This window comes from Harpia harpyja, chromosome 15, assembly GCF_026419915.1.
Source record: "Harpia harpyja isolate bHarHar1 chromosome 15, bHarHar1 primary haplotype, whole genome shotgun sequence".
NCBI lineage: Eukaryota > Metazoa > Chordata > Aves > Accipitriformes > Accipitridae > Harpia > Harpia harpyja.
This window is the reverse complement of record NC_068954.1, coordinates 23,454,439-23,481,884: the sequence shown is the minus strand read 5'-3', so window position 1 is coordinate 23,481,884 and position 27,446 is coordinate 23,454,439. Positions and strand designations below refer to the sequence as shown.

General features: G+C 36.6%; 1 protein-coding gene across 2 annotated transcripts in view; it reads right to left on the bottom strand.

Moving 5' to 3' along the window:
• MYOM2 (myomesin 2) overlaps window positions 1-27,446 on the bottom strand; it is a 79,749-nt gene that overhangs the window by 19,160 nt on the left and 33,143 nt on the right. For both annotated transcript variants that reach the window (XM_052809879.1, XM_052809880.1), the window contains exons 15-28: window positions 26,092-26,219; window positions 23,051-23,234; window positions 19,501-19,675; window positions 17,985-18,106; window positions 15,948-16,135; window positions 12,639-12,765; window positions 8,086-8,264; window positions 7,802-7,916; window positions 7,051-7,207; window positions 6,840-6,946; window positions 4,759-4,803; window positions 4,158-4,294; window positions 844-988; window positions 675-734 (exon numbers count right to left, since the gene is read on the bottom strand). In XM_052809879.1, the coding sequence (XP_052665839.1) occupies window positions 675-734; window positions 844-988; window positions 4,158-4,294; window positions 4,759-4,803; window positions 6,840-6,946; window positions 7,051-7,207; window positions 7,802-7,916; window positions 8,086-8,264; window positions 12,639-12,765; window positions 15,948-16,135; window positions 17,985-18,106; window positions 19,501-19,675; window positions 23,051-23,234; window positions 26,092-26,219 (1,869 nt within the window). The remainder of the gene's footprint in view (window positions 1-674; window positions 735-843; window positions 989-4,157; window positions 4,295-4,758; window positions 4,804-6,839; window positions 6,947-7,050; window positions 7,208-7,801; window positions 7,917-8,085; window positions 8,265-12,638; window positions 12,766-15,947; window positions 16,136-17,984; window positions 18,107-19,500; window positions 19,676-23,050; window positions 23,235-26,091; window positions 26,220-27,446) is intronic.

Sequence of the window (27,446 nt, the reverse complement as noted above, 5' to 3'; positions counted from 1 at the left end):
TTTACCTAAGCTATTTAGAATAAATGCTTTTAATTATTATTATTACTTTCATCCTAAAAGCCATGTGCTTGCCAAGAGAAAATTACAAACTAGAGCTCAAACTCAATTTTTTAAGCATTTCACAGTGATAGAATTCTGAATTAGGTATCCAATAGTAATTCTTACTTTCAGCTGCAACCAATATTGATAGCAAGTATATAACAAACTCTGTAACTGTATAGCAACTATGCAACAAATATACATTTAGTTCCTGGAATTTTGCCTGGACAGAAACCACAGGATCTGGTTTTTAATGTTCCTTGTCTGATGCTATGCTGTCAACTCTTCTGTCAATTATATTGAAGGGACAATTTGTATGCTTAAAAATAAATGTGCTGAAATGTTTTGTTGGATGAGAGCCTACAGTAGGCACACTTCTCATGAATATTGAGCAGATAACCTCTTGTAAGGACTCCCACTTTATTTCTTTACTTAGTGAAAGTTCTGTCACAACCTGCATGTATCATATCACAATGCTGGAAAATGAGATCCACCAAGGGTTCAGTGTCTTCTCAAACTCTGCAATATACTCATCTTCTAATGAAATCAATGGAAGTTAGAAGCACTTAGTATTCACCAGGGATGCATCATTAGCTGCAAATTGGGCCTAAAATCACCAGTCTACTCTGTCATACCTTGCTTCCTGAGAAATTCCTTTCGCTGGAGCTCAGACTCAGCCAATACTGCCTTGAATGCTAAATTTTAGAAGTGAATGAAAAATAAGTTAGTCACAAAATTACTCCAAGAATAACTGAAATTCATTTCTTCATCAGAGTCAAAGTTTCAATGTTTCAGTGAACATACCATCTCCAATGAGAACTAATGAAGACTGGTTCTTGGCCTTTCCATCTTGAATCTGTACTGTGTAGGTACCTTCATTGTCAATTGTAAATCGGTCCATCACCATTTCTATAATGCCATTTGAACGGTCACAATTTATTTTATGCCTCTGAAATAAACAATAACTTTAGTATAGTGTAAATTACTTGTGATTCCCTATTGAATTAATCATGTTTTATAACCCTGCCTCCACATTCAATTTTCACATGTCCTTTTAATTGTAAACTATGGAAACAGGGCTGTGCTTGTATTTACTGTTGTACCAGATCCCAGGGGTGACAGAAACCTCTGTGCGCAGCTGCATTTGGAATCCTCGAGTCATCATAATACAGCTGGTTTGGATTTAAAAATAGTAGTTTATGGCACTATGCATGTTTGAAGAGCCTACACAGCCAGCCTTTAGCTGCATTACAGCTTCCAGTACAGCAAGGGGTTTTGCTAGTCTGCTTTTCACTGTTTGTGTCCTTTTTGTGTTTGCATTCTATTAAATATTCCAGAAAGATAAATTATTGGCAGGCATCATCAAGGAAACAGAAAAATGCAAGCAAATATTAGACAATACTTGAAAAGTATGTGTTCTGAATTTGTAGGTACTATTTTAGATACAACCACCTCTTACTAAGTAATACCCTCTTTCATTCAGTGAGTAACAACCATGAGGACTGTGTGTCTCACTAACAGTGATGTTGTTTGAATCTCAATTAATAAATTCTGAAAGCAAAGTAAAAATAATCCACAGAAGTTACCTGATTAATACTTTTAGGCAACCAATGTGGCTGAGGATATTACACATTAACTGTTCCATTCATGATGGGACAGAAAAGTAAATGTCACCATCTAGAAGGAGTTCTATGCAGTAAACTGTTACTCTTAAAAGGAGACATGATACCTTATAAACAGAATGTTTTGATTAACCTTTTTATTTTACTCCAAAACTAAAGCCTACCTAAAGCCACAGGTAGATTAAGTTTAGGAAAGGGGAAAAAAGAAGGAAGGGGGAAAAAGCTAGTAAAAATACCACTTATTAAACTCTCTGGGACTATTTCCTTAAGTGCAAGAACCTTTAAGTACTGATCCAAAATTAGTAGGAATGACCCTGCAGATATATCTGCTTCAGCTTTGAGGGACACCTCCTGGCCAGCCTCAAGAACAGATTCACTGTTGTATGGAAAACAAGCCTGGAATAATAGTGTAGACACAGTCAAGATGTTTAATATTCATTAATGGTACTTTCAAATGTACAAATATTACTAGTTTAAATCTTAATGGGGTAACTGAAGAATGAAGAAAGAGAAAAGATAATGGAATTAACAAAGCAGTAGCCAACAGATTGATTAGGAGAACAATTTATTAAATAAATTTCTTAAAGGGAAGGGACTGAGGTATAACATTTATATAAAATAACAGGAGAAAATGCTCATATAATTTGGATATGTGCTTTCCCATATATAGTTCAAAGAAAGATATAATGTCAAAGAATAAGACAAGTTTTTATTAATCAGGAAATTAAGTAGAAAAATGACTTATGTAAGAGTTCATCTGTAAGAGTTGAGGAGATAGGCTAGGTAGGTTAAAAAGAGAAGTTATAAACTTCACCAAACTATCAAAATGTGCAAATTCAAATTCTCGCTTACAGTCTCTTGCCCACAGAGGTCAAGGACAACACTTGCATTCGTTTCATGAGTTCTCAGGGAGAGTGTTAAACTGAAATTTGCCAGAAGCAGAAAAAGAAGAGCAAGATGTAAGTTTTAATCTGATCATTTATCATACTTCTAGAATTATTTTTTATTTCTTGCTTTTGGGTAAAAGAAAAAATACTAAAAGATTAAAATGACAGCTGATTAAATGGGGCCCAGTTCATTCCATTCTCAGATTATTTTGAATTTTACTGAAACCGCTCCCTTTTAGGACCTAGAAGGAAAAATTTATCACTTCAGCCAATGTCAAGAATCAGACTACAATTCACCAGCATAACGGTCTATTGAACATGTTCAGTGACTGTAGCCCAGTCTCCAGGCAGGTTTTAGAGTGTAATTAGGCTTCTAACTATTGCCATTATGCAGCAAGATGAAGTTCAATGATTTTATGGGCACCATAAATACTAGACTTTTACGTGACTTTCCACAAAAATATCATCAGTCTCCAAACGTAAATGTCACCTGTGGGTTACTAATTAAAGAGGTGAAATAATGCAGCTCCACTTCAAGACTCTCTCTGATGTCAACACTTCCAAAACATACGCGAACTAAAAATAGCTCGTTCTGTTCCACTAACGTTGCCAAGACAGAATATTGTCATTTCAATACATCCTAGTCACTCATATTCAGGTTTTCAGTGCTATAGTTTATTACTTCTTTAAGAAAAACAGAAAAGTATTTTACTCAGAAACACTTCTTCTGCTTGTCAATACATAATTAAAGTAAACGCTCTTTGCTTTTCTATGGTATAAAAATGCTGATAAGCTTCTCTGGCCAAAACCAGGCTTTGCATCCTCAGGAATAAACTAAACCTTTCAAACAGGTGCACTGGAGGTAGATTCCTCACAGGAAAAGATATGTTCAGTGCTATACTTTATTCCCAGTAGATGAACCATACTCCAGCCCTGCAAAGGCATGACCTTGCTTTCTTCCCAGCCCCATCTGACCACTTTGTTGTTTCTCTTTCTATGAAAGGTCTTCCTAGAGCTATAAAAATGCATTAAGCTGGTGGCCTGTCCTTTCATCTCCATGTAGCCATTCAATGCCCATTTACTATCTAGGCCAAAATCTAAAAAAAAAAAAAATAGAATGTGACACCATCTAAAAGTTTTATATGTATGACTACTGTTGCATTGTCAAGTGCCTCCCACATTATACGTAAAACTAGTAGTAGTAGCCTCAGAGGGTCTTGCTGGTTTGGAGTCCAAAACTGTACTTGAACCAGCTTTTTTGTCTTGAGCTATTTTACTAAAATATTTGTGCACTACTTTTCATCAGATGTGTTTAATACTGGTCTGTGTACTGTTCTCCTTCTCTTTGGCTGTTGGTTGTCTAGCTACCCAAAATGAATACGAACTTCTGAGGGTTAAACTTTGCTCTCCTTTTTTGGTATGAATAGGCTCACTCTGCAACAGGAATTCTATACTGCAAAAAAGATTCAAGTTAAAGATTGGCATTCCTTTCAGTTATTATCAGACTTTAATAACATGTTTTTAAGCAACTATAAAAATAGTATACCTATTAATACATAAAAGTTTACCAAAGAAAATCACATATATATAGTATTTAATATGTACTTACATCACTGTTTTCAACTTCTTTATCATTAATAACGAATCTGAAGGTAGAATTTGGTGATAAACTTTCAGCCTGAATCCAGAAACGAACTTCTCCTTTGTCAAGAACCTCATAAGCTAATTCTGATTTCAGAGGTATTGCTGTAGCAAGAAAAGCAATCAAAAGTCAATAATACATGAAACCTTGTGAGAAAAAGGACTATTGTAAAATATTAGTATCTCCCTATTTTTTATGGAATGCTGGATATAGAATAAGCTTTATGCAGGGAAAAGACGTCTAATGCAGTCTTCGGCTGATTTTTAAATTAATTTCTCGAAGGGAGAAAAGAATTTTCACCTTATAGTTTGCACAATGCTTAAGGAATTGGCTAGTAGCAACCTATAGTCTATTGTCAAAGTTAAACTTCAAAAGACTTTTAGGCAGTGATGATTTTATTCAATGCAAACTGATATTCTTCTAATTAAACGGAAAGATAAGGAAGCAAGTTGTTCCATGAAAAATGAGCCTGCCCTTGTCTCAGGAAGAACCTTTTTGGAACTCCAGTCATTTGTATGTAATTATATTTCTTCTAGAAGTATCAAATAGATTCAGATCTTCAACTTACTTGGATTCTTTATTTCATTGCTTAATGCCAACAAACGTTCAAACTCTGAAATTAAGAAAAATACTCATGTTTTAATTTATTCTGAAAAATACAGTCAGAAAACAAGTGTCAAAGAAGGTACATATCAGCATCAGCAGATAATCTCCTTAAGTCTTATATGTGAAATACCTAACCCTCTTCAGAAAGTGATGACTAAAAAATAACATTTGAGAAACTTAAAATTCTGATACATGGATTTAGTGAGTGTTCATATTTTGTGCATTTTCATACACACTTGCTTATGCAAAAGAATCTAAAGAAAGAACGAAACCTATTTTAAACTCTCTATAGGATTTAAATGAAAGATGGGAGACAATAGCTTCTAAGTGGTGTTTGAGGTTCCTTTATCTGCTGACTTCCTTTCTGACACTGTACCTGAAAAATTTGTTTTACTGTAGCAGGAAACAAGATTGAGGGCAGGTTAGTCTGAAAAAGGTACAGAAAGCCCTATTTAATGCACTAAATCCTCATGAAGGCTGCGCGAGAGTCTAGAAACCACTTTGTTAGATTTTCATACTAACCCTATTTATCATATTCATTACTAATAAAGATTTGGAAGATTAACATTACTGCCAATTCCAACTTTACAGATAATGTAAAGACCAGAGGAAATTAGCAAGCATTTATGACATGGTTGAGGATTTAGCAAAATTACAGGAGAATTTAGAGCATTTGAGGAAGTAAATGGGCAGTGAAATAATGGTTTTCAGTGTAGAGATGCAAAATCTAACACTTGCTTATAGATCCAGTACAAATAAAAATGTAATTTTGAGTGACAGATATGACCAGGGAAGATATGGGCTAAGTGTGGGATGGGAAACACCTTTAGTGATCTTCTATAAAATAACCTCCAAAGGTAGGACTGATGGTGACAAGACCTACAGACAGCTTTCAGAGTGATGCCTTACAACTAAGCCAAAGGGAAGTTGTCATGAGCAAATGCATATCTGTCTTTTCCTACAGTATTCATTGGAAAATTAAAAATATTACAAGTTTAGCTTCCCTAGAAGAAGCAGATATTGGTAATGACTAATAGTCCACATAAATGGTCCATGTCCTAGAGAACCACATTTTTTGTGTCTGCACACGGATTTCTTCTCAACACCTACTTTGAATGGGAGGTTTGACATGTTTTGTACTGTGATAAAAGTCCTGCCTACTATCAGACTCACACTGAGTCTCAGGTCCTCTCCTTAAATGACTTAGAAGGTAAGTAGAGGGATTTTCATGCTTAAGGAACTGGGCATAGCAATCACAGCCTGTGGACTGGGAAAGCACCAAAATAATTTTTGTGTTATTTAAAAATAACAAAGTCCCCCCCCATTTTGCCTTTCACCTCAGCACCTCTCATGCTAAACCAAAGTCAGACTGAAGCAAATTCATTGCAACTCCAATAAAACAAAATACCCACAATGAAATAAAGCAAAACTAATCTAAATTTAAGCCAAAGGATAATTTAACCCTATGTATTCAGATCTAGTTAAAGCAACACTTTTCTCACATTCTTCTTACTAATTCTCTGCACCTCAGTTTTATGAAACTGTATCTGGAGCCTCAAGGTCCATCTCTATATTAGGCCTCTTGGTAAGCACAGATCTGATGGTAGCTTTACAGCTAACAGAAAACCAATTATTATAAGATGTGAAAGGCTATGAAGTCAAAGCACAGCAAAACTCAAATACTAGAGAAAGAGATTCACAACACAGTGAAAAAAGCAACACTTTTAGACTTTTAACTGACAGTGTAACAGATATTTGCAAACAGCATTATAGTCCCAGCATAAAGAAAACAATTCTAATTGGTCATATTCTTTATCTTTTTTTTTTTAAAGAAAATATTTCCTTAAGTTATCCAAACTTTCATTATTGTGATAATCAGAAAAATATGTAATCACACAAAGCCTGTTGTGCAGTCTTTTTTGTTTTTCCTTAATGCATAGGAAAGAATGTGAGAGTTGTGGAGTTCTTTTTTTTTTCTTGGACAATTTTTAGTGCAGTTGAGGTGATAAAATGAAGAAAGACTTAAGATGGTAAGGACCTTACCTTCATCATCCATTATGAAGCTGGATGAAACCCCATCTGTGTCACTAACTGAGATAGAGTAAGTTCCCAAGTCTGATTTATCAGGATTTTTGAAGTACAGCTTAGAACTAAAATCATCAATAAAGAAGGGTATAATTAGCAGGGTTTCTCATTATATTGAGATTTTTAACAGGACAAACTTCTCATAATTTGATAGACTGGCATGACTTACTGATTTCCTTTTGTTTCAATCTTAAACTTATCAGAATCATCAATCTCCTCATATGATTTACCCCACGCAAAATGAGATGCATCTGTAGCTTCTTTGCACTCAAAAGCCAGGTAAATATTACCCTCATCATCTACACCTGAAAAGATTTCTTTTGTTCCTGCAAAATAGGAATCAACACAAATGTCAAGGCTGCATTTTTCTTTTGAGCTGCAATTCAGAAATTACTAAAGCCCATGCAAATTTTGTCCATCTTCACTAACAGATACTGATCTTTCTTGCAGATCTTGAAGCGTGTTTATGTCATATGCTGACTCAGCATCACACACTAGCAAGATTCTTACTCTACACGAAAAAAGGAATACTAAAAATAATAAATTCTTATTACGAAACAAATCTATAAAATGAAACTGAATGTGAGAATATATGAACAGTTTAAGTAAATTAATTTTTTATCACTCTTGAAGCATTAATAAATGTGTTGTCATACTTCTTTTCACTCACAGCAAGTAGCACTTTTGTTTATGAGAATAAAAACTAAAATAACTGATTATCAAATATTTCCTGCAGTAAGTAAAGCAAAAATTCTTGACAGTACCTCTGTATCCACATGATTTTTTCTTTAAGTTTTAAGGCTAAGAGCTTCTTAACTCTTGAAATACTTACCTGTGCTACAGTATCGAATCAGATTGATTAAATTCACTTCTAAGTATTTCAGTATTTTAGAAGCAGAGGAGGTAAAACAGTTCATTACCTGGCCGTGCCTCAACAAGCACTGGTTCAGATATCTCAGATGACTTGCCTACCCCAGCATCATTCACTGCACGAACTTTGAAAACATAGGTATGACCCTCATGTAAATCAGTGACCTTGAACAAGATGAAGAGCAAAGCCAAATTAAAAAACAATCTAAACTCTTTTGTTTACTTATATGAAGATGTTAGCAGAAGCCCAAGTTCAAATACACATCTTTGTTGTACTCAATCAGATGTTTTTAGAATTCAGTTTTGAATTAACACTAACTGATGAAAATGTTACCTTAAAATAGCGCTTTGAAGTAGGTTTGTCATTAGCAGTGATCCAGTCTTCTGTATCTACTTCCTTATAGTCCACTAAATACCCAGTAATAGGGCTTTTGCCTTCATACACAGGAGCTTTCCACAGAAGAACCAGTGATGTATTTCTAACTTCACAAATCGTGAGATCATAGGCAGGACCTAAAATATTTCAAATATTGGAAGTTCACTTCAATATAATACAGTTTTGCAAACTGGCCCTGTAGAGGCTGAAATGCACCACTTTAATTTTGTTTTGACTGTGTTTGCTTTCAAAAATCTTATCCTCTACAATAAACCTGGTATATGTGGTATTTTGGTTGTTTTCCCCTCATGGCTGCATACAGCAATACCTGCTTTATGCAGTGAGTGACGTTAGTATTCTGAAGCATACATTCTTAGCTAGATCTCAGTAACTCCATTTTAAGGAAAAGTTATTCATGTGGAAAATCCATGCAGTTTAAAATTTTCGAACAAGCAAGAGAGGTTTCTTGTCTATTATTTAATTCACCAGCCCTACATCAAAGCTGCTTCACTGAGCCCGACTCAGGTTCATAATTTAGCACCAGGATTTTTATTTTTTGTTGGTATACATGAACCATGATCCATCAGACTAATCCAAAACCCACTGATACCAGTGGACTTTGGATCAGGTTTCTTGTTCCCTGACAGAAGAATTTTTCATTGTGATGTGGAAAACGGTAGCCAAGAAGAACTTCTTAAGAGGATATCTGTTAGGAGAACTATTTACACCAAAACCATCCTGCTGCTCTATGAATAAGTGAGAGTTCATACCTTTGCAGCTATCCGGTTATGTTCTCCCTACTATACTTTCCTTCTCCTTCACTGAACTATTCTGATGTCATTCAGTTTAACTTGTAGCATTATTTTTTACTATACTCTTAATATTTATTTATACTAGTAGACTATAAAGCATAATTGTAACAGTTTCCTACCATGCTGAAAACACCCATGACAGAATACTGATATTTAGCCAAATTATGTAGCTGGAAGCTTCCTTTTTGTGCTTTAAATTTAGAGTAAGGAAACCTGAAAGTACCTGAGACTTAGGGATTTTCTCAGTGCTGTCAGTCTGGCCTAATTTAAGATATTACTTTTCCCTACAACACATCTCACCATTTAAAATAAAGAGTAGAAAAACCTTACAAATAAACCCGATTGCCATTCCAGCCCACATGATGTTAATGAGTAATGAATGAACATGAAGTGTGTAAGGGATGATATTCAGCAAATATACAGCAAAAAACAGTAGAAAAGTTTCTCCATAGTGGATAAGCACATTTCAGAAAAGAAACATATAAGTACCTGTTGCAGACCTTATGAGGATAAATACTAGATTTCTCATAGAAAGACTGCAATTTTCAAGGAGCCTAAAGCCTTCTCTCAGGGGTCTTTAAAAATCCCAACCTAAATGTCTACATACCCACAGATAATTAAAATTCCACTGGCAGATGCACCTGCTAGAAATCTAGACGGTAGAAAAAAATGTGTAATGAAGTATATTCTATTCTGAGGATTCTGAGACCCCAGATGTTTCATTTTTTTTGAAGTCATGTAAAATAATTCATTAGCTATCATTGCTAACTCACAGAGGCTCACAGAGATACCTAAGAGTAGAGTTCTGCAGAAGGATGAAATAATTATGGGTTCTGGGCAAGGAATCCATCACTCATGCTGGAAATCCTGCAAAGGTTTTTTGGCCTTTCTAAGGAAACCTCCCTTCCATATCAAAAGGTGGAAGAATATTTCGTTGACACTGGGAGTATACTGCAGTCACATTACATTAGTCTTCAGTATCTTCAGCAAGTCAGGGAAGAGGGTTGGCCTCTTTCTCCCAGTCTTAAATCTCAATTATTTCTTTTCATTATTGCTAAGACATTGTTTAAAAACTTATTCTAAAAAAAGCTTGTGAAATATTTTAATAGGTTTGGCAATTTGGGAGGGGATGAGGAGGTTGTTTGTTTGTGGTGGGTTTTTTTAAGCAGGAAGAATGCAATACTCTCTGTTCAAGTATTTTCATAATGAGAACAATGTAATCAGCCAAGGAGTAGAAAGGTCAGATTCTTCATTATGAAAATGGAAATTTCACTCTCTTCATTTCCTGAAAGTGCCTTTTATTTTATTTCTTTATATATCATTTAAAATGAAGGATAATCTTCACTTGTTTACACACTAGGCAATTTCACTGATGTTTTGAAAACACTGTAGAGTATAAATCACAGATCCTTTCTCTAAGGAAAATGATTGTTCCACGGATGATGCATTTATACTAAATATTACAAGATATAAGAAAATGTAATTAACACAAAGGGAGTTAAGGTCAGGAGATTAAACGTTTTGTTATTCACAGCTTTGCCATGTCATTAAATCCACAAGGTAAGACTTATGAACTCAGAAGAATTTAGTTAGAAAACACAGAGAACAACTCTCTGGCAAGCAGTTTTGCAGAAAAGAATCTGGGCATTAAAAAGAAGTAAACTTGGAACCTAGCATAACAGTGTAATTTTTTTTAAAAAGACAAATAAAAGGGGATTTGTAAGCAGGCAAATAATTGTAGGTGGTATGGAGTTACCATTTCTCTGATCAGCACTGAAAAATCTTTATTTGAAATAATGTCTCCAGTTTGCGCCCTGCCATTCAAGAAATATATGAACCAACTAGAAAAAGTTCAAAGAATAGCAAAAATTTATTTATTTAGAGATAGGGAATACATGATTTATGGGGAAGGTTGCATTAACTGGTTTTTGTTAACTTAAGTGGAAAGCTAGGGGTCTGATAAAGTCTTTAAACACATAGAAAAGCTGTTGCAAAGACGAAAAGAATAAACTCTTCTTCATGTCCTTGGAGGACAGGACAAGAAGCAAACAGGCTTAAATTGCAGGAAGAAAGATCCAGGAATATTAGAAAAACTTTTAATCTGTAAGCATAGTAAGATTAGGAACAGATCCTGTCCAAAGAACCTGGACTTTTTCATAGGTAGAATTCTTTAAGGATAGATTACACAAGCCTCTGTCAACAAGGTAGGTATAGCTGATCCTGCATGTGGGCAAGAAGTCGAATTAGATGACATTTGAGAGTCTTTCCTAGCAAACGATTCCATGATCTTACCAAATTGTTTCTTGTTCCAGGCAAGAATTGCTTTTTTCATATAGCATAGAAAAGAAAACTGAAATTTTCCTGCTGCCTTATGCTAATTATGCCTTTTTGAAATCACTGAAAATTCCAATAGTTTTACAAAACCAGATTGAGGGCCTGGATTTTTTTTTTTCTTTACTGAGACATAACTGCATGAACATTTATGCATGAAACAGATGTGTGTAGGTGTCAGACAGCTCCTGATGACATAAACAAGTGTTAGAATGGATCCTTAATTGCATACCAAAGCTCAATGTCATAAATAGAACTTGATTTAACAACACAGCAGTATTTTACAGCATTTTGGGGAAAAGAAGGTAGAAATATATTAAAGTGGTAGGTGCCTGTGTTTCTGTTATGGGCTGTACTGTGACACGCTTTGTTTAGGCAAATCAGTACCAGACATCAGAAACAGCTGCAGCAAAAGTGTTGCTTGGTATGAGCGAGGGCAGTATAAAATAAGCAGAATGGGCCTTCGAAACCCTTTCATAGTTTATTTACAGAACTCGAGCATTACTGAGGGGAACCAATTCCCTAGATGTCTAACATTTAGGCACAAATTCATATGCTCACATGAGGTAGGCTAAAGTTTACCTTTATTTTGCTGTGGGTCCTGAATTCACAATACTTCTTATTTAACATTTTCTACAGTTAGCATTGCAATTAACAGTCTTCAGCTGCATCTACACTGCTAAATTACAGACAACCTAAACACAGGTTTAAGTACTAGCACGCAGTCATTCCTACTGTATGTTTGTTAGCACATTTGTCCTAACACCTGGCTAATAATAATCTCTCAGGTAACACCTAGGTTCTAGGGGAATCTAGGGGAAACACATGAATAAGGACACACTAGTTGAGACTGGGAGACTTTAGCTGTAAAGTGTGAGCTACACGGTGCTACTTGCCTCTATGTCAAGAAACAGGCCCCTGTTGTGTCTTATTTATGAGCAGAAAACTATCAGTTTGGAGTCTAAAACTCCAGGAATATTCTTAATAGACTGCAATTATGGTGCAGAGATGCCTATATGTTGTACAGGTGCTGAGGGTGAAGTGGAGCTTGTAGGACTGAGGGTGAAGAGCTGATAGAGATAGTCTGAAGGCTGAAGACTTCCTCCTCTGAGCTGATGTGGGCAGTGAAAGAAGGAGACACTCAGCAAGCTAAGCAAAGGTCACCCACTTCCCAGGACATTCAATGTCATCAGTCGGGATGTGGAGGTAGCTTTTACTAGGAGATCTCAGAAGCAATGGCAATCTCAACAGGTAATATGGCAGAAATTAACCAAAAGACATCCAGCAGAGTTTGGCTGGAACATTACACTGACTGTGTTTTAAGGAGTTTATATTGAAGTGAAGTTCATGAGGAACTAATAGACTTACCAGGTTCTGGCATAGTCCAGGCTTTACACTTAAAATGCTCACTGGGATCTGAAGGTTGACCTATTCCAATCAGATTTGCAGCAGCAACTTTGAATTCATAGAAGGCATCTTCTGTCAAATCCTCTACCTTTTTTGAGAAAACAATTCAACATATCAAAAGCTATGATTTATATTCTTTTAATAAATTAAATACTTAAAAATAATTGTTGTGGTTTAACTCCAGCTGGCAACTAAGCACCATGCAGCCACTCACTCACTGCCCCTCACCCAGTGGGATAGGGGAGAGAATCCAAAAAAAAAAGTAAAACTCAGGTTGAGATAAAGACAGTTTAACAGGACAGAAAAGGAAAGGAAAAAAATAATAATAGTAGTAGTAACAATAATAATAATAGAATATACAAAACAAGCGATGCACAATACAATTGCTCACCACCCACTGAACAATGCTCAGCCAATCCCTGAGCTGTGGTGTCCCCTGGCCAACTCCCCCCAGTTTATATACTGGGCATGATGTCATATGGTATGGAATATCCCTTTGGCTCATTTGGGTCAGCTCTCCTGGCTGTGTCCCCTCCCAGATTCTTGTGCCCCTCCAGCCTCCACTGGCAGGGCAGTATGAGAAGCTGAAAAGTCTTTGACGTAGTATAAACACTGCTTAGCAGCAACTAAAACATCAGTGTGTTATCAACATCCTTCTCATCCTAGATCCAAAACACAGCACTATATCAGCTACTAGGAAGAAAATTAACTTTATTCCAACCGAAACCAGGACAATAAGCATTGGTTAAATAATTATCGGGCCCTACTGCTGTGCTGGAGTACTGGAAGGATCTAATTTGAAGATTTTACTCTTAAACCAAACACACGGCAGAGATATATGTTGTACTTCCATGTTTCAGCCACATCATCCTAGGAATAACAGCACTCAATATATTGGCATGAGAGGCTGTAAAAGGTTAGAGCAAAGGTCCAGGGAACCCACTCAATGAATAACCACTAGCAGATACTTATGGGTGAGTGTTCTAACATGAAATACCTTTGCTTATGAATGAAATAGCATTGCTTATGAATAGTTATTCATAAGCCATTCACTTAAGTAAGAGTTCAAATGGTGTTTTGGTCTAAAGAGGTCATAGTGGACTGACCAGGGAAGAAAAGAAAACAACAGGAAACTAAAGGAAAAGCCAATCCAATTAGTTCCGCAGTGTGCTGATATAACTCTGGGAAAGATTCTCTTGGTAATTTTTTCTGGCTTGTACACGTCTTTCTCGTAATATTACCTACCATTACAAAGTGAGGAAGTAAGCACTGGAAATAAGATGACCAGAATCTGTGCTACACCTCTGCAAACATCCCTGATAAATGAACCCTGACTTATCTTATGATAAGTCCACCATATGATGATAAGTCCACCACTTATGATGTGGTGTCCATCACCACATCACCATCTCAGATTTTGAGGTCAAGGTAGATAAGCTATAAGGCATAATCTTCTTGACACCCTGAGCGCCTCATGGTAGCAGCCCTCTTCCATCCTTCTTCTTCCAGAACACCTAAATACACTAAACAAGGCTTCTACACCTCAGTCCTCTGCATAATTTTCCCAAAGTTATATTTAAGCATATGTCCCAAGAGAAAGAGGCAGCTGAGAGTAGTACTTCCAGTGGAGATACTGAACAGTTTCATATTTTCATTAATAAATAAACTATAACTATATTCTCTGGGAAGATGTGAGACAAAAAATTATTTTGGTGTGACTTTTTAAATAGTAACAAGCATACGATGGGATGGTAACAAACGTGATGGGGCAGCATCAATACAAGACCAACGCAAACAATGTCAACTAGGGAAAGTCAGGCACTAATACAATTTAGACAGAATTTCCTGAAAATAGAGAGCTATATAGTGTGATTCACAAGAAAGAATAATAGTTCAGCCTGTAAAAATGGGTTTGAGATCCCAGGTTATTAAAGGAAAGAATATTTGTGGGGTTCCCATAGAATTATTTAATCAGAGAGGGTTAAACCTTTAGTGATTGCCTGATACTGTGCTGTATATCTCAGGGCCTTCTCCGCTTGCAGCATGTCATAAAATATTCTGTGCTACTAAAAGCTGTCTTGCTGTTATTTCCCATCAGTATTTCAGATTCCAGTCACTCAAACTAATGTATGAAGATGCACCTTCAGGCACAAATACAGTTACTGGCAGGACTGAGACTTAAGTATCCAATTAATTAAACTCTGAATGGTTTCCCTTAATTTACATTATTCATTTGTTTACAAATGCATTAAAAAATGAAAATATCTGGAAAGCATTGCTTAGTATTGCCCTTTCATGCCTATCTTACCCACCCTTTTTATTTCTCAACATCCATCTGTTATGTCGGTTATAGTTGCTAGTTATAAACTCCCTCACAAGCATACATACACCTGAGTATTGCCGGCTGCCTTCTCTGCATGAAACATTCTTCCTGAGCTCATCTGCAGCATTATTTTCTACTTTAGTGTCAAATATCTGCTAAAGACTTACTTCTGCCCTGAGGCTTATAGGAAAGTTGCTGACTTGTGGAAATAATTTTAAGAAGTATTTGGGAATAAAATCTGATTGTTTAACTTAACAAGCATCAGATTGATTAATTACTTGCTATATCCTATCTTCCTAACTGTTCCTCGTGGAAGTTCACATCAAAATTTTCCTTTTTTAAGAAACATTGAATACATTCTAAGTGCCACCGGAAGGAATTTATTTCAAAACTAAAATCATCTCTCTGGTACTCTGGAAAAGAGGCGATGAGGCATAATGCTACATTTATTAATATACTTCCCTTTCCAGCTGAAGGCAGATTTTGAGAGTAAGAACAGGGACAGTTACATTTGTCCTCAGCCCATCTCCATGTCATTTACAAGTCTGCAGTTCTACAGACAGCACGGTCATCTATCCTGCTAAATGCTTCCATCCTTTCTCTGCATGTTATTACAGTGGTGATACATATAGTGCTCATTAATGAATATAGTTTATGAAGCATTTTATAGCTCATTTTGTTCTTTGTGAAAAATGTTCTTCACACCTTTTTCCTCAAAAATTTCCTCATCTGAATGGCCTTATTGGTCTTAGAATTTCATAGCAGGGGATGGCACTGATGCTGTACCCCAGTTTTTAGGCTTGTTACATTCCAAAATGCACAATGGAAGGGCCTGGTTTTTTGTAGTAAGTATTTAAAGAATTTCTGTGCAAGAAAGTAGAACTCTGCCAAAAGCAAAGAAATAGTACAAAACAACTCCAGAAGGATAAGGATTAAAAAGTACCAACCGTATAAATTGTCCTGGTAATAAGGGAAGAATTTACTTCATGCCAGTTTTGATGGTTAGCTTCCCTTTTATCCATATAATAACCGAGGATTGGTGAACCTCCACTGTACTTCGGTGCTTTCCAGCCAAGAGTCATTGAATGACCATCACAGTTCAGAAGTGTGATACCATGAGGATATGACGGACAAGCTATAATGAAATAAGCAACCTGAGAGTTAGGACATAGTCTAAAACAATGCAGTGTAGAAGTTGTTTAGCACTTTTTGTATTGCTTTTGTTTTCTGCAGCATACTGCTAGCAGTTGCATATCGGTAACAAAGTAGTTATAAAGCTGCTAATCAACATTAATTTTATCTCCAAACATAAATGTGGAAGCTTTTGAAACAATACAAATGGAAAATATTTAGACATTCACTAGCTTAACCTATGTTGAGGCAGAAGAGACATTTCCTTCATGAGTTTACCTGCATGAGTTTACTCCCATCGGTAGCAGAAGCAGAAATGTCACCCAAGCATCTTCCTAGAGATGAAGAAAACTGTTTTCCTGAGCTTTTTACACCCCTACTACTAGCAAACACTCTTTCTAGCAAGCACAGTTTTGTATTTGCCATCTGTACATGAAAGTTTGCCTGGAGATAGCCCTTTCTTGATCCTGTTGTGCTGCAGTCAGTACAGGCTAAGCTCCTGCCCCTAAAGCTCATCTGATATTTTCAGTTGAATTACCAGCATAACTTGAGAGAATGTGACTTACCTCATTCAGAAAAGAATACGTTAGCAGAGGCCTTTAATACAGTCCCTGATCTTGTAGCTGTACTAGTGATCAGCATGAAAACAGATAGTAATCAGCAGAACTGGTCTTTTGTTCTTTCTTTCAAATATGGTGTCATACTCAGAGGCCATAAAACGTGGCCTTTGCAATTATTACCACTTCCTGGTAAATAAGAATGACCATAGCAAACTCCTATAAATGCTCTTAAAACAAAACTACAGAAAAATTCTGTCCATGCTAATGTAAGTCACCTATAAATAGTCCTGCTAAATTCCTGTTAAGGCTGCCAAAATGGATACAAGCAATCCACATCCTGTAAGTGTGTGTAAGATCCATGTGCTCTGTGTTTGGTGACATACCCCATGCAACCCACATCTTTGAAACACACAGTGACAAAATAAAAGGTGCAAGTACATTTACGACATAGGAGTGATATATGTACAAGTGTCCATGCACCACCTACCCATATAAGACACACTTTGTCCTAAGAAAATCAAATAAAGTAAGTTTGTCAGTAACATCTCATCCAAATTTATCTTCTAATAGCCATTCCGAATTATAAATCTTTTAGATTATTACTTCTGACAAGTATGCCTATTGTTGGTCTTCTCTAAGAGGTGGAGGCTATTCAGGTGGAGAAAAGGTGTTCTATTTTAAATTTTTCAGTATGAAACTGAAACTGTGCAGAAATGAAAATTGGACCATAGTACCCCAGATCCGTGTACTTTCTGTTCTAAATAATTATCCAGCCTTTCACGCAGTGTGCATCACTCCCATTGAAGGTTGCACAATGGATTGTTCTTACACTGAAATTGTGTTTGCAGGGTACCAGAGGAGGTAGATTGTGCTCCAACCCAGAGCAGCCAAAGGGAATTTTCTGTTTGGTTCAGACACATATTAAAAAAGTTTCTTGAAACTCTACTAAATGGAGCACATTCTGTGCTAAACTGACTTGCACCACTCCAAATCACCCAGAAGCTATTTGTCTAGCTTAATATTTAGTTTCTTTGTTACAGCTGAGGAGCAGAAGGCAACATGGTCATTATAGCGAATCTGACCCAGTATTTCTAACAGGCATTACGAAAAACTTTTTTTAAACAATGGCTTTTCTCTAGAACGGCACATGCCAGAGCATAAGCATCACTAAGGGGATGTGCTTGATGACTGCAAAATGTACCATTATAGCAAATGAGACCAAAGGAGTTGATTGCTGAAAATATGTAACTTATTCAAGAAACAAGAAGCTGACTCGCACAGAATCATACTTACTAAGGGCTGCCTGTACTGTTATAGCCTCCGACTCCTGTGAGTTTTCACTGAATCCTACAGCATTCACAGCTTTCACACGGAAGATGTACTGCTCTCCAGTTTCCAAACCATGAACTACAAACCTGGGTTAAAAAAAAATAACATCACGTATTAGTATATATTTTATAGGAACCATTCTGTGCTGTAACATGAAATCTTGGCAACAATCAGAAAGCTCAACTTCATGAGTGGTTCACAAAGGAAAATATTTCTAAGAGGGAAACTGTAATATAATGATGTAATGTAGTACAATATAATTGGATGGGACACTGGAACAAAAGTCATAGTACTCATTAAATTGCTAGTACTGATCTACCAGGTAAAGTCAGATAAACTATAATATATTCCCTCTGAACTTTGGCTTGCTAAATTCTAATCTATTCTGGGAAGGGACTTTATGTTTCACTATATTTTCAGAGTCACTATCAAAAATAGCTTTCAGTTTTGATCTGAGGTTCTAGGTAATTATTGTAGCAGATGATAGTCAGAACTATCCTATTGTAGGATATGTTCACACATGAACAAATGAAATGTTTTTTCTTATTTTTCTGTTGTCCCAATCCCTTTGACCAAGAATTAGTCTCTACTTTTTCTTTGATCAAATTCCTTGACTACTTGATCAAAGGATTCAGCAGAATACAGTCACTCAAAATTAATTAATAACTGACAAAATACACTAAACAACATGATGTGCTTGTTATATACCCATAAGAAAATATAAATTGCACACCTAAACTCTGCATTTGGTGAGAGATTCCAATAAAAGTAAGCATGATTGTCACAAAGGAAATTACTTGGAGAATCACACAATGAAGTGTGATATTTTCAGGAGGGAGTAAGAAATCATCAGAAATACAGACAGGGCTAGCATCATGACAAGGCAACTAGAAACATGGGCTACTCTCCTTTACCCTTAGATGTAGTAGGTCAGGGAGCCCTGATGTTTCTGGGACAGGACACTTGGATTTCCTGCACAGTAGTGTCAGCAGCCGAAGCACTTTCCTCACCATGTTTATAGCAGACGTGGCCTGACCTTTTGCCCTGATGTCCATGGACTATGGAAAAGCTTCTGAGTTCCTTCTCCTTCTCATACTCTTCCTCATGTGCATCAGGTCTGTTTACCCCATAACATAATTCAGACTTTAGGAAAAGCATTTATTTTATGTTTACTCATGTCCAAGACATACAGAATCATGTCTCTAGAACCTGCTTTTATAACTCAAAGTCATGGAACAGCCAAAAGATGCTTCTCTCTGGAGAGAAAAAAAAAAGGGCGGGGGGGGGGGGGAGCGGGGGCAGGCAGCAGAAGTCTGTCCTGCAATCTCAAAAGCTTAGCTCTGAGCGTCTGCAGGCTGTTTTTTTTCACATTCATTCAACATTCACCTTCCATGATAACACCATTGCTCAGCACGTAAATTGGCTTAGAACTCTCCTACAGTTTTCAAACCTCCCCAAAATACAGAAGTATTGTCAATACCTGTTGTATTTAATAGGTTTATGGTTACTCGGTTCCCAGTGATTTGATCCCACCACAGAATAGTCAATGTAGTAGCCATATAAATCCTCTTCATGTTTTGGTTTATCCCATTGAAGTACAACTGATGTTTTGGTATTCCTTGTGGCCACTACCCGACCAGGTGCAGATGGAACAACTAAGAAAAAGAAAGAAAACATATACTATTATGAAATACGCAAAAATAAAAGTAAGCTGAGGTAGATGCAACACTGTATACTTTTATCGTACTTAATCACTACCGCTGTGAGTTATCCTACCATGTTAATATTGCTATATGACATATATTTTAGTATATTTGTTTCACTATAAGTCTGGATACTTCTATATATGTGTGTACAAATATATTCATTTTTCTATTTGTTTACTTAGAGTAAACTTACTCCAAGCTATGAGGGTCCATACTTGTCTGATTTTATATAGGTTTTCTGAGGAGTGAGTTATAGAACACATTTTCAAGTATCAGTGTGGATAAAGACACACAGATATGAAAATGTTCTCTCTCAGAAGTTCTCTCTCGACTGTTCTCTCTCAAATAAGAGGTTTATGTACAGCTTATGTCCCTGTAGCAGTACTGCATCAGTAGGAAATGCACATAAACTGTAGAGGTATGATATCATGAGTATTAAGAAATACTGCCTTCCAGTCAACTAATGACAACCCCAATTCAGAAAAGGCCAGCTTTTCAGGACAACTTTAAGCATATGTTTGAATGCTGAGTGTTTAGCCAAACTTAGCTAGATGGATTTCACAGAAGCATAGGAACATTGGTTGGAAAGGATGTCTGGGGATCACCTAGCCCAACCTATTGCTGAGAGTGGGATTATCACCAACACTAAGCTGGATTGTCAGTCATGTTTTTTTCCGAGTCTTGAAAACTTCTGACAATGGAGATTTCACAGATTCCCTGAACAACCTCTTTCAGCATTGCACTCTTGCACCTTTTTCACCAAGACAGTATGTCCAACCTGAATTTGCTAAGCTATAATTTATGGCTGTTGCCTCTTTTTTTTTGTCATCTGGCATTGCTGAGAGCAGTTCAGAACCATCCTCTTTGTAAGTCACCAAACTAAACAAGCCCAGCTACCTTCACCTCTCTTCACTGGTCACAACCTTTAGGCCCCTGGCCATCTTGGTTGCCATTCAGAGGACCTCTCCAGTTCCTCTACATCCATCCCTCTAGACTAAGGGAGCCAGAATTGGAACCAATAGTCCAGGATAACCTCAGCAGCATCAAGCAGAAGTGGATAAAGCTCCCTTCAATCTGTTGACTACAGTTCTCCCAAGGTAGCATAGTATGCAGTTCACTTTACATGCAATGAAAGTTTGCTGTTGGTTTATATTGGTCTAAATACCCTGAATGTGCATAAATAAAACCAGAAACATCACGATGTAAACAGAAAAAAAATCTTAGTAAGGGCCAACACACAGTCTGTACACTATAAAATTTCTATCTGAGCTTTCACAATGTAAGGAACTAAGGCAGTGTCTCAGCCTTTCATGGTAGGTTAAGAGAGGCATCCAGCACTTGCCTATTGAAGGTGTTTTAGTTTCCTCAGATTGATATGATTTGGGGAACTACAAGCAGCATATAACAAAAGAAAGGCAGCATTTTTTTCATTTAGTTTTTCAATCTCAAAATAAAAAATAATACTTATACACTATTGTACTTTATGCAGTAAGTCTGTAAGATCAAATGGGTTCAGTTTGAGATAAAGGTACCTATATTTAGGACTTTATGTGTAACTGTATACAAGTGCATGTTCTTAAGCTGCAGTTATAGTCAAAGAGCTAGGGCTTAATTCAGTTACCCGAACAAATTCATTTAGGGCCATTTTAGAGTGTTTGAGACTTCTTCATGGAGCTACCAGATATGACTCAGGAGATACTGAATACCTGCACCCCTCTGAAGTGGCAAACTGAAAGTACTTGAAAAGGTACTAGATGTCTGCTTGGCTAATTAAACTGAGCCTCTGATCAGTGGTTGGTAGAGTCCTGAAAATGATTCATCTCACCCCAACGTAGATACTCCATAGCTGCGTGCTATGGGGCAACTTACGGCAACATCAGCCAATTTATCCTCCAGGCTCCAGTTGCCGCAGTGAGAGCAGAGACATCTACAGCATCTGTAGATGCCTACATGGAAACACCTAAATTTAGACGTTAATCTCAAACTGAATACTCTTTTACCACTCAATTCAATTGCATAATATTAAGTGTCATTTTGGATGGCCTAGGATACCCCATCCATCCTCTAGTTTCTGCTCAAGAGAGAAAGTTACCCATAATTCCTGTGTAATGACTGCCATCCCCATGAAGTTGTCTCAGCTACCCTCAGGAATGTCGAATGGCACTACGTGCAGACAACTAAAAGGAGCCATGTGTGTCTGATGTATTATAGCTCAGGTGGTAAACTCCATCTCTGAAAATACTCCTGCAGTTTCTCTTTAAAATAGCATCTTCTGCTTTCTGCTTTCAGCTATAGCTATGATTTATTCAGAACGTCTTGCGTTAACCCCTGAGGGATAGCCTATTTTCTGTACTAAGTGAAATAAATGGAATATTTTTCTTCCCTACCTTGGGTAATGTTGAATGGTTTAAATAATTTATATGCATTAATGAGACATGAAATCAAGAATACATAAATGTAAAAGATGTTTTTATTTCATCATGAATAGTTACAGATCAAACTAAAGGTGATGGATTATATTTTTTAAAATTATGGTAAACATTATGAAGGCTATATCTATCAACTTTTAGTGAACTATGGTATATCAGATACTGTAAATATTTCTTATATTTCTAGCTAGCAAGTGTACTTGTAAGATATGTGCTCTTAAGGTGACAGCTGTCAATACATGGGACTGTTATATGTGACCTCTGTAAAACTGCAAGAGCAAATCAAATATTTGAGCAACAAGAAGAATAACCACTCCCTAAATTTTCACTTGTGTTTTTGAATGTGGCCCCAAGATAAACACTTCATTTTCATTTGGAAAGTCACCACTGAATATGTAGATGTATCTTCCCCTATCCTTGAAATCTACTCATCTGCATGCCACAGGAATTCTACACCAGCAGTAATTTGCAACTTAGAATACCAAGAAAGAAATGAAAGGCTACCTTATCTAGCTGAAACTGTAGGGAATTAGGTAGTATATAATTACCTGAGCCAGACAACATAATTATCTAAGTTAGCAATTAACCTGTATTATCCTATTTTTTGACAAGTTACATTAATAGAGCACTCTTGAAGAATTAATAACTAAAATTAATTTAACTTTTTAAAAATTATTGGTCTCAGCAAAGAGACTTGTGATCATTAGGAAAATTTTGGAATGTTTCTAAAATTTAGCATCTTGGTCTTTTTGAAATCCTTCACAGTATTGAACACAAATTGATCCAATTACTATTACTGGATTTATACTAATCTAATTATAATGAGAGTTGTCTATTTCCATTGCATAAAATATCAATTGTATTTAACATTAATGCCTTACAATTAATGCCTTACCAACAGTATCTTGTGGTTGAATAGGTTTTGTGATTTCAGATGGATCACTGATGCCATGCTTGTTTGCTGACAAGACTCGAAAAACATACGATTTTCCTTCTGCAAGGTCAAACACTGCATAGCGAGGAGATTTTACTGCAACCTGTGCATTGACTCTTTGCCAGCTTCCACTGCCAACCATGGACTACAGGAAAAAAAAAAAGCTGTGAATCACTTCTGTTAACTGTCAAAAAATGAACATATTGCTTATTGCATCCTGTCATGAATTTATTTAAGAGCTATAAGAGAAGGATCACTCTCAAATGCCTCTCTTTAACATATGCAAATTCTCATTGCTCATGCATTCCATTACTCTGCAAAAATGTCTGAATACCTCACTGTCTCCCTGCCTGTCTAGACTTCAATGTATGCACACTTGCACATACAACTAGCCTTCAGCTAGGGCCATGACTGTCAACTGTGATTGGTCCCTAAAGAAATACTCTCATGTCCTGCAAAACTCACTTGAACACCCAAAGGTTCAGTATAAAGCAAGCAAGTCCTAATCCAAATTCTGCAGAAAGGTAGGGAGGGGGATGTTACTTTACTCACTACTTTATAATTACTTATTCTGCTGAGTAAGGTCATGTCCCTAAAAGCATTCATCGAATGAAATAATTACTTTTGAATAGTCTCAGTGCAGCAGATGAGCTAATCATCACCACAACTGCACATTGAAGAGGGCCAGCAAACCGGCACTCTGAGAGAAGTCTGCTGTCCATTAGGTTCCCCAGATAAACTGTTGACCCAAAACAAAAATTAGTCATGGAATCTTTCAGCAATTTTAGGAAAACCCAAGTGCCCAGTAAATAGCCTAAATAAAATTTCCTTCAAGCACAGAAAGGTGCATACAAATTAAATGTTTACAAAATTTTGGAACAGAGAGGCTGGGAACAAAACCTGATAGACTGTGAACTTCTCAGAGGAGGAACAGTGTTTCATGGGTGCTTGGAAACTACCTTGTATATAATGAGGTCTACTATAGATAAATAATAAAAATGTAAACAGCTGGAGCCCATATATCAAAATCTTTTTCGTAGATACTGAACCCACCTAGTGTTTTCAACAGAAAGAAGAAACATAACATCTGTTTTCTTAATAATAAAAAGATGGACAATATGAAATAAACATTCTTTTGCCATATATTTTATTTTTTGACATGAAAAACATTAATTGTTGCATTTCATTTTCACAGAGGAAAGAATCAACATCACATTTTAGTCTGTAGTTTGATTTGATTTATCTGTTAAATAATTATTTTAAGGGAACATTGCTATACAGCATACTCGTTTCCATTTTGTGTTTCTTGAAGCATTTAAAAATACATTTTTATTCTTCAGGACTGAGTCATCTTTATTTGAAATAAATTAATTAGAAATTCTGCTTTTCCAAATTAACAGGTGACTGTGGAAAGCAAAAAACAAACATTCACCTATGAACTGACTGAGCTATTCATATATATAAGTTATTTATATGCAAAAAGATTTTAGATTCAGGTATTAATTAGTATAATGAACATTTTTTCTAATAATAGCCTTTTAGTCCTCATTCTCACTTTCCCTCAGTAAGTTTGGCATTTAATTAAGACTTGTTTGTTCATCATTGTCATTGCTCTATACTGTTTCTGGAGCTATATAAAGGTATTTCCGTTAAACAAGCAGATACATATATTTTCCAATTCATACGTAGAATGAAATTCAACTAACCAAGCATAGAAAAGGAAGACATGCTGGTTTATTGCATAGAAAAAAAACCTAGATACTTATTTCTATAGAAATTTTCATTACATCTTTTGAATGTGAAAGGCAGAGTGGGAGAAATCATGGACATGCTTGCTGGAAAATTTAACTAGTGACTGGACTTCACTTTACACCTATTGGTTCAACATCCAGCAGTCAATGGATGAGGAATAATGTAGAGATGGGCTATAAAGGTCTTTTGAAGTGGAGATTTTGATGTGACTGAGAAGGAAAAGACAAGATGGGGGCTGCGAAAAGAGGAGTGATGTAAACAGAATGATTGGCTGGGAAATGAGCTTTGGAGGAATGTGCTGAACAGATGTGAGAAGAAAAAAAATTGCATGGTAAGGGCCTGAGAAAAGGCTGTCACAATATTCAAGATGCAAATTGAATGTGTGGCAGTTTTATGGACAGTTTTAGTGTTTGTGGATCATTAAGAGGGGGCATATGCTAGAGGCATAATTCATAAAAACTAAGTATAGCTTTGCATGTAAGAGTTTTAGAGGTCAGCTATGTGGCCCAATTTACCTACCAGGGAAACTTTGTAGCAAGGAGGAAAGATTATGACCTCTGGCTGTAATCCAACATACTTAATTTAGAAACCTGGCTCCAGGACAGATCTATCTAAATCTTAGTAGCCTAGATGGGAGAAGAACAAACCGCTCCCACTGTGATGACTGAAGTCCCCTGTCAAGTCAAAGGGAAGAGAAAGGCAGCCATGAAGACTACCAGGGAGCAGTGAACCTGAGATAGGCATCTGCCTCTCCGCTGACCTTACAGGGAATAAATTGGAAATGTCAGGGTATAGCAGAGGGTGCTGTAAGCCTGCGAAAAGGAAAGTGAGGATGAAATTATGAGTCACTGTTTATTCCTTGCTCTACCCCAGGATGACCAGAAACATGCCTTTAACACAGACAGACTGCAAACTTCCAGTCTTGCCTGTAGGATTGTGAATTCTTAAGATGGTTCTTTTCCATTAAACCGCTACCTTACACATGTAGTTTTGTTCTCATTTTAGACAGCAGTAAGCAAATAGCACAGGGGCATCCTTTTCCCTGGACCTTGAATTTCAATGCTCATTAAATCATGTAATAAGACATTTGATTGTCCATGCTTCTCTAATACCCCATTACCAAATCCTGCGAGACCACAAAAAGTGTTAGTTTTAGTGTTCATTCTGTAGTTCTAAAAATGAATTGAATGTAATTGCACTCAGCAATGAAACACCTTACAGCTGAATGCCATTGGATGCCAGTACCGTACCTTCTCAATGAAATACGTCAGTGGCTCCCTGCCACGGGGAACAGGTGGATCCCAGCTGAGTACAACATATGTTTTGCTGATTTCTGAAGCATGTACATTGGTGGGAGGGCCTGGAATCTGAATATCTCCTGGAAGAGTAATAAACGTAGTGAGTGTTAAACAGCAGATTAACTCCTGGGTCAGCACTCATGCTACAGCTCAACTTTCTGAACTCCCACCCTGCAGTGCAATGCTCAGCTATTAGGGGCTACAATATCATCCATGCAGTTCACTTGCTCACTTCAATTAAATTTTGAGAAATAAAGCATCAGTATTAAAAGCTAGTTATTTACTTTTTCAGTAAAAGTTAAATATGCTTCCTGAAAACCTGTGCATTTGTCACACCTTTTTTCTTCGATCACATTTGAATTACTTCTATCTGCTGGGCAGGATGCCTTGGAAAAAACCTACTCACTATATGCAAACAAGAGATATTTTTTGATCAAAGACAGAAGTCTAAAGAGTTATTACAAGAAATTAGACTAGAAGAAGATATCTGGAAGGGAAGTACAGTAAGGAGAAAAGTAGCTTAAAACAAAGTGGAAAGCAGAAAAAGAAGCAGAACCTATTAGCAATGTAACCTGTAATGTGATGGTATTACCAGCCGTATAGTCTAAAGCACTTCTAAAAACTGTGGATCAGAGACATAAAAATATGTCACCAGCCCTCTGGTGACTCCACCAGTTGGTGTGGCCTGATCAAACCCCTCTCCCCACTCACTCTGCAGGGTTATCAGGAACATGAGGCAGGACCAGTGTACCCTGGGCCAGGCTGGAGGAATTCATTGTGGCCCTCTGTGGTCATGTTCACACACCGCAGTGTGAGAAGAAGCCAGTTTTGCTATCAGAGGAATTACAATGGTGTAAAACAGCACTAGATAGGAGAGGCTCAGACCTATGATGGACCACTTCAGGCATAGCTACACAGCCCTGAAGAAGGTTCCTCTTGGTAATGGGTCAGAAATAGCAACTCAGAAGATACCTACAAATATTTTATTTTTATGGCTTGCAATAAAGAAAGCAAAAGGTTTTGTTCTTTTAAGGTACATTTTGTCACTTCTCAGGCTAGCAAGGATCATTTATCTTCTAAATGCTCAGGATTTGACATTAAAAAAGAGAAATATGTTTCAATAATAATCTCTAAATCATGGAAGTGATGTTTTAACAGTTTATAAACATCTGTAGAACCAACCAGGCTCAAAATGTACACTGAAGTTATTTCATTGTACACATTTCCCAATCAAAACCAGACTTTTTTTAAAGCAAACTGACATATCCACAGAAAATTTATTTTCTCTCAATGTTCTCTCTATTTGA